Here is a 12,028-nt window from a genome sequence, read left to right as displayed (position 1 = left end):
GTGTGGGCAGGGGAAGGAAGGGAAAGATATCCTGGCAAGGGGTTGATGTGTCTGTCTACATAACAGCATTCAACATTATTTAAGAAACATCATTAGCAAAATCCAAGTCCTCCCCATCAGGAACAAAGAAGACTATCTCTCAAGTTGGGCAAGCCCTTTGGAGGGGCTCAGAAGGAAGGGAGGGGAGCGCATGTGGGACCTGGGCAGACATTCCAGCCTTGGAGGCTGAGCAGCAGAACCTCCCCGACTCCTTCTCCTTTTCCAGACCCTCTCATTCTGGCCCAGGTCCCCAGGACCTCCTCCACTCAGGGAGACATGGAGCCATGATCCAGGCTTGACAGGTATAGCCATTTAAAACTGGGAGGCTGGCCTGGCCCTGCCAGCTGTTGCAGCATCTGGACTGCTCACCGGTCTTGCCTGTGCAAGCTGGACAGCAGGCAGATCAGAGGGGGGTGAGACAACAGTGACAGCCTGACAGGGCCGACTGGTGCCGCAGATGGCTGCTCCCTCCGCCTCCGGGCCACAGCCTTCCTGGGCACTCCCCCACGTGACAGGAGCAGGGCAGGAGAAAGGCATCACTGACAAGGGTGAGCACTTAGAATCTCAGAGCTGGCAGGACTGTGTCCATCTTTAATCCCTTCAGGTACCAGCGAGGCTCAGAGAGGGCAGGGCACCTAGCCAAGCACACACAGCCAGTCGGTTGTGGAGCCCAGAGTACGCTTCAGACACCCAGACCCCTAATCCAGGGAGCTTTTCATGACATCACACTGCTGGTTGCTTAAAAATGGGATTGGATCCAAACGTACTGATGCGTAAAAGTGTCCAAGATCAGTTACACAGTTAAAAGTCTTTGGCCAATCCTACTGTTTTATGTAATCACATTTGTGTGAAATAACCCTACTAACCCATGTAATTGTATACACGAAAATAATAAACCTGGGGGCATGTACTTAGATTTATTAAGAGTAGTGGTTGAGGGACTTTCACTATGTATTTTTAAATGTCCTCTAATATTTAGATATTTTGACAAAAAGCTCAAACTACTTTTGAACAAGGGAAACAATAAAGAGGAACATGGGGTGGACCGGGCAACAGAGACAGCCCCTCCCTGCCACTTGCCCCACACAGCAAGCTGGGATTTCTGATTTGGATCTCTTCCTCGGATAGGGGATTTCTGGGGAAACCAGGAGTTTTGGCTCCATGGGTCTCCAGGGTTTGAGGAGTAAGAGCCACTTTCTTTTCCCTCTTCACCCCGCCCCTCTCCTGCCCCTTCAGCCCTGGGCAGGGGGACTAGAAGTGGGGCTGGGCAGGATCGGGAGGGCAGGCGGGCCAGACAGCGCCCCGCGGCCTGTCCATGAGCCGCCCATGCATTATGGAAGACGCGCGCTGGGCTCGCTCCCTGGTCCTTAAATGACAGCAAATGAGGTAAAGCCAGGAGGGTGGGGACGGAAGGGGGGTGGGAGGGGGGCAGAAGGAAGCCATCTCCAGGGCCCCCGAGCGTTGGCTGAGGACCGGAGCCAGCCAGTGAGCGGAGCCTGGGAGAGGGAGGAGCACATCTTGATGCAGAGATGCTGCAGTGGCTCCGGGCGCGCTCACACACACGCGCCCTCACCCGCCACCGCCGCCGCGGCCGCCGCCGCACCCGGACAGCGAGCGGCTGAGGCCGCCAGGGCCCAAAGGAGAGCGGCCCAGGGGCTGGCGGCCCGGCCGGCCCCGGCTCACCGACTCGGGCAGCATCCACCTGCCCCAGCCAACACCCTTCTCTCGCCCCAGGTAGGTGCCAACCGCTTTTGTCTCCTCCAACCCAGGAGCTTCCCTGCGTGCTGTTATGGGCCGGGGCTCCCGGCTCAGTTCCTGTAAATATCCCCCTTGTAACTTGGGAGGGAACAGGGACAGGAACACTGGCAGGCTGGGGCCGTTCTGACTTCTCCCCTCAGCCCCAGGGTGGGTGCTGGGGCTCCCCTCCGCCCTGTCTACGTGGGCGGCATCCCGCAGGGCTCTCTCAGGCCGAGCCTGGCCGAAAAGCTGGACCCCAGGAGTGTGTCCAGGAATTCCAGTTGGCCAGCGGGCAGTGGCAGCTGCCTGTGGAGAGGGCAGTTTCTCCTGAGCCGGCCCTGGGCACCCGGTCCAGGACAGGACCAGTCCATACGGCCAGGCCCTGGGCCCTGGCCTGCCCCAGAAGTCCCTGCATGGAATTGAGCCGGAGTCCCCAGTTTTGAGGTCACCCAGGGTCTACCTCTGCAGGGTGACCTCTTTGCAAAGTCTTGCTTCAGTTGGATGGAGAGGGAGGCTGTGGAAGAGAGAGGGGAGAGTGGAGCACAAGTTTGGGCAAAGGCCTGTCCAGGAACTGGGACTCAAGGAGGAGAGTCCTGAGGCCAGTCACATCCCAAAGGGCGAGAGGCTGGGGCTACCGGGCTGAAATTCCTTTCCTTCCCTTCCCCCTCCCAACCTTAGCTTCTCAAATCCCTCCCCCCTATCCTCACTGGTGGGAGGGAAGGATTTGCACAAAGTTTGGCTTTCCAGTAAGGAAAGGGGCTGGGGCCAGAATGGTATGGGGAAGGGAAGGGGCAGAGCTGGGGAGTTCTGGAAAGAGAGGGCAATCCTTCTGCCCAGCACCGTGGGGCTTACATAATGGGCTGGAGGTGGGGGGCAGCCCCAGCCAGTGAGTGTCCAGAGCTGAATCCTGTCACCTTCTCCAAGAGGGTCTCTCAGGTCTGGGAAGCAGCGGGGCATGGAGAAGGCAGTGCCTATGGAAGGGGAGAATCCTGCTGCTACTTGGGGATGGAGTCGGGCACCCTCCAGCCCCAGATCCCTGGGGGTTGAGCCTGTGTCCTAGGGGTGGGGGGGGGGTCCAGTGAGGCCAGGAGGGAGTGGGGTTGTGCATGCCATGGCCCCAGCCCTGGAGAAAGGTGGGTTTCAGCATCTTTTCCCTCTGCTCAGAAGGAGGTGGGAGGAGGAACAGCCCAAGAAACCCAGTGCACAGGTGATGTTCTGGTCTCGTCTGGGCAACAGTTTCGGCCTCCTCTCCCAACCGTCTGGCCAAAGACGCCTCAGCTCACTTAGCCTCCGAGTCTCTCTACCTCCTGGTCCCACCCATCCAGTGGCCGGATGAGCCACTGGAGATCGAGTGCAGCAAAAGGTGGGCCACCTGTGGGAGAGGCTGCTGTGATCGCACCTGGGACAAGGAGATGGCCTGGAGGTCACAACAGGTGCCCTCACTCCTGGCCTTGGGAGAAGGGAGCTCTCCCCTTAAAGACAGCAGCATCCAAGCCCCTCCCCAGGGTGCCCACCAGTTAACCCCTTTCTAGCCAAGCTGCAGAACCATGGACAGGGCTTTTGCCACAAGGTCAGAGTCCTTCCTAATCTCCCGTGGAAATCCTCAGCAAATAAGAGGGAGGCAGGAGGTGAGACAGACAGGAAAGGGCCCCTGACCTGATGATGTCAAAGTCACCCAAGGTCCACCTGCCTCACAGGTGCAGAGACCACTGTGCTCACACCATGAGCGGTGAGGGAAGCAGAGGCACACTGCTTATGGAGATGAGTGCCTCAGACTCCAGGAGCCTGCTCTCATTCCCGGCTCTTTCTCTCTTACTCTCCTCCCTTCCTCTACTCCTTCTTTCCTCGCACTCCCTTCTCTCATCGCGTGTACTCCACCGGCTTCAGCCCTCAGCCTCCTGCCGCCACCATTTCCCCTGCCAGATTTCACTCCTTATGCAACTCCATTCCAGCACCTTCTCTGCCAGCAGTTGTTCAAATACAGACACATGTGGGATGGGCCTCCGAGGAATTGTGCTCAACGGGGTGATTGCACATCTCGTCTCTGGCTGACCAAACTTACTCCTTAGGAGCATGTACATAGACAGGTGTACCCCAAGGCATCCTTTCTGCCTCTAAAGTCACCAGGGAAGCAACGCATTTGGGGTGGTTTGGAGGATGCATGGTGCCCTCTTCAGAAACCTCCTTGAGCCAAACGTTGGTGAGAAAGCGTATTTCAAAGACAATCTCTAAGCCTGAGTGTGGGTGGTATTTGTATTTTTGGAGGGATTCCTAGGGCAGAACCAGGGGGTTGGAGAAGAGGTGATTGATATGCAGGGGAGGAAGAACCAGAGCAAAGAATATGCCAGGGAAGCCAGAGGGACTTAAGTTAGACTGCAGGAGATACTTCCTGGCTAGAAGAGTGAGCCATGAGGAGGTGGGGCAGTCTCCTTTCAGATGACTCTAAGGATGGTGTGGAGAACTGGGGTCTGGTCCAAGGTTAGAGAGTCCTGCCTAGAGGCAAAGGTTGGGCTGGCTGACCCTGTAAATTTCTTTCAACTTCTAGTAATCCTCTTTCAAATGGTAAAAGGTGGATGTGACTCAGGAATCCATAAGAAGGCAGACATCCTTTTCATTCCCTCATGCATGCTGGCCACCCCCTCATCCTTCAGGACTACAACCCCAATCTAAACAAACCACCCAGGGGCTATTGCTAACCTGGAACATTTATGGGAGTTTCTGTGGGCTCTGTATCCTGACGGTAACCATCCTAGAGTAAGTCCTTTCTTAGTTTGATGATTCCTTGCTACAAGATTAGCCCATGTTTCTTTGTTTACCAAAGAGAATGCAAACAAAAGCAAGGAGTGTGATATTCTCATCCAAAACCTGAACACCTCCCATCCCAGGACACACTCAGGCCCAAACGCATCTCAGTGTCCTTTTTACCTAATGAGACATTCAGTTCCCTACTTAGGTGGGGAAGTCAACCCCAGCCCCTCACACACACCCATCTAGTCAAACCTGCTGGGTTTCCTCCAGCCTAAGCCCACATCTTGTCAGTGCCTGCCACCCTGAACACCCTGACCAAGGGGTTCTCCCACCCTGTGCCTGGCTGGAGGGCAGCCTTCCTGCAGTGCTGCCCAAGGGGTGAAGTTAATCTGGACCCCAAATCCAAAGGAAACTAGCTTGAGAGGAGGAGCAGGTTGGACCTCACCCCCACCAGGCTTAAGCTCTGAGCCACCCTGGAGGAAGCTGTCTAGGAACTGGGGGGAGCCTCCTTGCAGCAGAGTTGGGGGACATGCAGAAATTGCTCTGCTAATGCACAAGGAAATTTTCTTCCTGATTTGCTTTTTCAGAAACAAGTTGAAACCATTGTTCTTATGCCTGGCATCTCAAAAAGGGATCCTTCTAAAGCCTTCACTCACTGCCTCACACCACACACAGAGCAGGGCAGGCAAGTAGGAAAACCTAAGGTCTGGGGGTGGCTGGCTTCTGATCCTGAGCTTCCCAGGAGGATGGAAGCCTCTCTTCTTCTGTCCACTCCCTACTTTAAAGGGTCTCTCTGTTAGAGTAGGTCTCTCTTGCAGGGGCAAAGACTCTAGGCTCAGATCAAGGGCCAGACTCCCCCCTGCCCAATGCTAGAAGATCAAACAAATCCACGAGCCTGGGAGCCACAGCTCTCCCCAGAGGGCACGTCAGCACCAGGGCTGGGCCTCGGGGAAGCAGCTGCAATCACAAAGAGCCTGCAGAGAGAGCTGAGCAGCTCACAGAGGGGACTAAGGAAGGACGGGGCTGCACGACACCCCTGGTCCCCACTGGGGCTGAGGAGGTCCCTATGTCCCCATTTCTGCCCTAAGGATGTCTCCAGCTCAGGGTACACAGAGACCCCTCAGTCACAATCCTTCACCCCACCCCTGCCAGCTGCTGCCTGGCCTGGCCCACTGAGATCCTAGCAGCCCCCACCCACGCCACCACAGAGCCCTGTACTGACCAGAGGGGCATGGGGATGGTTCAGACCTTCCTGGAGGATGATGGTGCTGTCCCAGGAGGCAATTCTTGTCTTAGGCAAAGGAAAAGGTACTGATCTTAGTTCCCACCAGGCAGGAGGTGAGGGCGGTTGAGAAGGAGTACCTGCTTGGGAGTGCCTGTCCTGGCCGCGTGACCCCCTGAGCACATTGTACCAGGTATAACTCTGTCATGGGGGCTGTGTCCTTGTGCCCTAGTCTGGGGTGCTGTGCTAGTGCTTACCTATGACCATTGCACCTTTGAGGCGTAAGAGGAGGGAGGCATCTGCCCAGGAGATTGTGGGTTTGTCAGTCTCCTAAATACATATGAGTGCCGCCTGGACGTTGTGACTGTATAGAAGTAAGCCAGACAGGCACTGTGGCTGCGGACACACGGCTGTGAGATTTCTCAGTTCTAAGATCTGATCTTTCCTGAGCACTCACTATGAGCCTGTGATGGTGCTGACCTCACAGCAGTCCCATGGGGCGGGTCCTACCCTTCTCATCCCATTCTTGCAGATGGGAGAGTGAGGCTGGGAGAGGTTAAGTAATGACTGTGATAACCAGGGTTATACTAGTTAGTTTTATTAGGGTTATACTAGCTAGACAGCAGCAGGCAGGTTGACCCAATGGCCTGCCCTGTTAACCAGTGTGCTGTTTTATAGGATAGAGGTCAAGCGGGGGCCTGAAGGGCTCCTCGAGTACTTTGTAGGCTGATAATAAATCACTTAGTCTCTGCCCACAGCTGGGCTCTGAACTCCCCTTTGCTACCACCATCCATCGGAAGTTGCCAAATCTCTCATTGCTCTCCAATCTCCATTACCGGGGAGAAGGGGAGACAGATTCAGGGCCAGGAGCTGGGCATCCCAGTAGGGAGAACTCTGGGGTGGAGGGTGTACCTTTTATTTTCTGACTGGCTCCATGCAGGGGGCCTTATCCCAGAAAACCCTGTCGTGTGTTGGAGCCCCACTCACAGCCTTCTGTCCCCCAGCTGTCCCCCAGGCCCTTTGTTTCCTGGGCCCGACAATTCAGCCAGCTCCCCCTGGTGCCCCTGAACCCCCCAGTGGTCCACTCCCCCATGTGCTGGTGCCTCGCAGGACCAGCCCCTGCTGATGACAGCCTGTGCTTGCCTGTGCCAGTCTGTGCCTGCACCCCTGCACCAGGGCAGCTGGCCTGGGCGAGGCTTGGCTGGCTCAGGGTTCGCAGGGCCAGCTCTGGGCCTGGCATAGCTCCACTCCAGCCTTGCTCCTGACAAAAAGGCCTCCTCCATCCTGGGCATTCTAGAACGCATAATAGGGCAGATGGTATGGGGAGATGACTGATCGGTGAACTCATGAGCGCATTCTAGGCTGCACTCAGGCGGTCGGGGAGCTCTGTAGAGGCAGTAACTTTATTACTGTCTCCCCTGTGCTTAGCACAATGCCTGGCACATGGTCAATAAACACTGTGATGGAAATGAATGCAGGGCAAGACTGGATGCCAACTGCCTCACCTTTAGGGAGGCAAGGAGCTCCAGCCTTTAGCCCAGACTCTGCGTGTGTGTGTGTGTGTGTGTGTGTGTGTGTGTGTGTGTGTGTGTTTTCACCCAAGGCTGTGGCACACAATGGAGCTCAATATACATCTGATCAGGCTGATGGGTCTGTGGTGCTCCCCCAGGGCAACCCCAGGTGCTCCTGGATCCCAGCCCCTCCCCTGCAGTCTCCTCTAAGGCTGTACGTCTTGATCCCTGGAGGATACCCAGGATCCCTGGGCCGGATTATTCGTGATTACCCATGATAATTACTTATGGTAATAGAGATAACAGACAATTCTGACTACTGGAGGTGGAGGCGAAGGATCTATGATGCAAACCTCCTGGTGGGTTTCAGGGAAACAAGGCAAGGGGCTGAGTCCTCACACCCGACACACACACACACACACACACACACACAGACATACACACAAAGACCGGACATCATCATACACAGACACATAGACACATACATACATACATATACACATATATACATATATGTATATCACACATATACACAGGGACATATAGACACAACAGACAGATACCCACAAGCATTACATCCATGCACACTGGGACACAGACACGCACACACACCCAGCTGTCACCAGCACTGCTGTGGGAGCTAGGGACTCCGGGTAGGAATCTGCTCAGAGGCTATCCCGGAGTCTCCAGCCCCTGGTTGTCTGTCTCTGCCTTGCTCTGGCACATTCAGTACAAGTGCCTGGAGCCCAGGCTCCTCCCCAGGCCAGCACCCTGCCCCCAGTGAGCTCCTGGGCCTGACAGGCTGGCAAAGAGCAGGGAGCAAATGATGATTGAGCACCTTCTCTGTGCCAGGCATCAGGACGCAGCACACCAGTGCCAACGGGGTGATTTTCCAACTTTTTGGAGCCATGGAGCCCTTTGTTTAAAGGGAACTTCATAGGAAAGTCTTGCATATAAAGCAGATACAAGTGGAGCTGCTCTGGCTGGAGTGGGGAAGGAGTCTGGAGCCCCATGCTCTCTCCCTAGCCTCCCATGGTGGCCTTGAGACAGGTCCAAACAGCCCCAAGACTTCACAGCAGTTTGAAAACCACTGCAGGGCACTCTAGCACCTCATGGAACCCTCCAAAGAACTCTGTAAAGTGCATGTTACAATCTCCACTTTGCACATGAGAAAACTGAGGCTTCACAAGGGGCATTAACCTATCCAAGCTCACGAAGCTGTTCAGAGATGAAGTCAATATTAACAACTCCTGTTTATCAGATTCAAACCCTGGAAGGTCCCGACACCTCTCTGTTCTGAGGATAACTCCCTGCATTTGTATAGCATCCAGGGACATATGTCTGTGATTTCCCCTGACCAGATACCCTGCTGACCCTAGAGCTCTGAGTTGTGTGTGTGTGTGTGTGTGTGTGTGTGTGTGTGTGTGACAGAGAGAGAGAGAGAGAGTTTGTCTTGGGGCTGCCCCCAGGAAGCACGGAAGACCTGTCAACCCTATCAAGTATATACAGACTGTCCCTGACTTATAGTGGCTTGACTTACCATTTTTCAAATTTACAATGGTGCAAAAGCAATACACATTCAATGGAAACCATACTTCGAGTATCCAACAACTATTCTGTTTTTCACTTTCAGTACAGTATTCAATACATTACATGAGATATTTAACACATTATTATAAAATAGGCTTTGTATTTGGTGACTTTGCCCAACTGCAGGTGAATGTAAGTGTTCTGAGTACATTTTTTTTTTTTGAAATGGAATTTTGCTCTTGTTGCCCAGGCTGCAGTGCAATGGCATGATGTTGGCTCACTGCAACTTCCATCTCCCGAGTTCAAGTGATTCTCATGCCTCCGCCTCCCGAGTAGCTGGGATTACAGGCACCTGCCACCATGCCCAGCAAATTTTTGTATTTTTAGTAGAGATGGGGTTTCACCATGTTGGCCAGGCTGATCTCGAACTCCTGACCTCAGGTGATCCACCCGCCTCGGCCTCCCAAACTGCGGGGATTACAGGCGTGAGCCACGGTGCCCGGCCTTCTGAGTACATTTAAGGTGGGCTAGGCTAAGCTATGATGTTCAGTAGATGAGGTGTATTAAATGGATTTTCAACTTAACGATATTTCCAACTTTCAGTGGGTTTATCGGGATGTAACCCCATCGTAAGTCAAAGAGCATCTGCATGAGCCCCATCATGTGTGCCCACGCATGTGTTCACTGGCTCCTGGAGGCATATAATCACAGTTGTTCTTGACCAGTTAAATGCAACATACAAGGAACAACTATGATGTGCCAGGTACTTTGCTAGGCATAGGTAATACCAAGATGAACACAACACAATCTCTCCCCTGGGCAGCTCAGAACCTTCTAATGGAGATGGACACAGTTCTACAGGCAGGGTACCAAAGCTGTAGTCAAGAACAGAGTGAACTGAATTTTTTGCGTAGACAGGGGCATCTTAGGCCCTTCCCGGCAGGGATGAGACATGGACAGGGCCTTGCAGGAGAGACTGCCTTGCCTAGGAAGGGCATTACAGGAGAGTGAAGATGGATGTGCTGGGGGAATGTCGGAGGGGTTGCAAGTGCAGAATGTCTTGAGTTCAAGTCGAACTGAGAGTGGCAAGGACAGGGAGGGGCAGGTATTTTGGGAGAAGTGGCACCTGGGCACCCTGCCTGTCAATGGGAAGTGGATATGAGGCTGCAGTCAGGGTGGAGGAGGGAGTGCCATCTGCTCCAACGCCCCCCACCCCCCGCAAAACACCCAGCTTCTCGGCTTCCTTGGCCATATCCTTCCTGACAGGCCCTGGGGACAACTCTCCCTTCTCTCCCCCCAGGCTCCTTTGGGTGCCAACTGTGGCTGTGAAAGAGGCAGGAAAAGGTTGTGGAGTGGTCAAATGTGGAGGGTTGAAAGGGTTTGGGAGCTCTCTTCCTGAGAAAATAGAGTGTGATGTGAGACAGGGCAGATCCTGAGCTTGCACTGGCCTTCAGCCCCTGCACAGGCCTGAGAGGCAATCTTAGGTCCTCTGCAGCCTTCTTTCTCCACATCCAGGGGACAGCATTCCCAAGCCCTTGGCCACTCTGCATTCTGGGAGCATCACCAGAGCCAGAACACTGAGATCCAGAGATGGGACGGGTCTTGCAGGCAGTTGGTGAAAGGGCCCCCAGCCAGGCTCTCTCCCCAAGCCCTGACCCCCTCCCACTGCTCTTAAGTTTCCGCAAAGAGGGCAGGCAGAGCAGAGCAGCAGAATCTGCAGCCGGGCTCGCTGGCCCCTGTGGAGGCTCTGAGCCCAGTGACCCAGGTTCACTCTGATAACCAATAACTGGAAAGCAGGCCCCTGACATTCCACACTCCCCTCTGAACTAGGAAAGTCCTCCCAGGGACTGGGAGTGAACGGGGAGGCTGGCTCTGCCCCCGCCCTCCCAAGAGAAGGCCCCATCTCTGAGACTGATGGGACAGGCGTCTGACTTGCTCTCAGCAGCTACAGGGAACAGGTTCTTCTCCAGAGCTCAATGATTGAACCAAGCCTCAGCTCATCTCTGTGCAAGAAGGAGGCTCCTCTGGGAGATGCATTAACTCTTTCGACCCAGAAAGCCTGCTGGGCCCCTTCACCCATCTGGTTGGGGGCATTGCTAATGAGGCCAAGGTCATGACTCCACTGGCAAGAGGGTGTGGACAAATCAGTGAGACCCCTCCTCACTGCTAGGAAAACAAGACTGGGAGACTTAAGGCAGCTCCCAGAGGGGCTTACTAGCCCCCACCCAGACAGCTGAGGGGAAGGGGAGGGGGAAAGTCAGCCCTGAGCCCACCTGCCAGAGGAAGATGTTACTGACTTACAACCCATGCACGAGTCCTGTTCTCTTCCGGCCTCGCCTCAAGAGCTGACGGGCGAGACGGCAGGTGGGTTCTTACCTCCCAATTAATCACTGCTTTCACTTCCTAAGCGGCACCCCGCTGGCTGGAATGGGGGCAGGTGGGGGTACAGGGCTGAGCCAGACTCCCAGGGGACCAGTAGGAGGCACTCAACCCCAGGAAGAGCTTCTTGGTAATAGCCAAGCCCCTTCCTCTGGGGCCCTGGGGAGAATTAGTGCTTGGGCAATTCCGGCAGCTCCCCAGGCCGAGGTAAAAGCTTTACGGACCCAGATGTGCCTGGAGCTGGGAGGGGCGCTCCTCGGCTCAGAGCCCTCCTTTCTGTCTGCCTCCCCAGGTCCTTCTCAGCCTCCAGCTGGGCTGTCCCCAAGCTGAGCTGAGGCTCTTCTCCTCCGATCCCCACCTCTGCCCGGACATCCACCATGGGGACAGCCACCAGGAGGAAGCCACACCTGCTGCTGGTAGCTGCTGTGGCCCTTGTCTCCTCTTCAGGTAAGAGGGCTCATCTGGGCTTTGAAGCCTAGCAGGCATGATTATAGTGTTATATCCTTGCTATGATTTGGGTGACGATTACAGAAATCATTGGCTCTGCATTGTGGGAGCAGCTAGATTTCTGAGGCCATTTCCTTGCTAAAATTTCCCATTTGTAGATCTTACCTTCCTTTGAGTTTAGGAGGAGAGGGAATATGTCTTTGCCGTATTATAGATGAAGGAAGAATGACCCAGAGAGGGTGAGTGGCTTACCCTAGGTCACACAGCAAGATGATGGCACGCCAGATCTCCACAATATCACCCGGAGTTGTAGCCTCAAAGGCTGCACTGTCCAATATGGAAGATAATAGCCACATGGGACTGCTACAACTCAGATTCAATTCCATTTTAAAAATAATTTCCTCAGGTGCACTAG

At 54.6% G+C, this 12,028-nt stretch overlaps 1 protein-coding gene across 1 annotated transcript in view; it reads left to right on the top strand.

Annotated features, from left to right (window-relative positions):
* The first annotated feature begins 1,509 nt into the window (after positions 1-1,509).
* The window catches only part of CNTN2 (contactin 2), a 34,836-nt gene continuing 24,317 nt past the window's right edge, over positions 1,510-12,028 (top strand). The window contains exons 1-2 of the mRNA XM_003822961.7: positions 1,510-1,773; positions 11,459-11,613. Of these exons, the coding sequence (XP_003823009.2) occupies positions 11,544-11,613 (70 nt within the window). The 5' untranslated portion in view covers positions 1,510-1,773; positions 11,459-11,543. The remainder of the gene's footprint in view (positions 1,774-11,458; positions 11,614-12,028) is intronic.

This window comes from Pan paniscus, chromosome 1, assembly GCF_029289425.2.
Source record: "Pan paniscus chromosome 1, NHGRI_mPanPan1-v2.0_pri, whole genome shotgun sequence".
NCBI classification, from domain to species: Eukaryota; Metazoa; Chordata; class Mammalia; order Primates; family Hominidae; genus Pan; species Pan paniscus.
The sequence above is the reverse complement of the archived record's forward strand: the minus strand, read 5'-3'. Positions and strand labels throughout refer to the sequence as shown.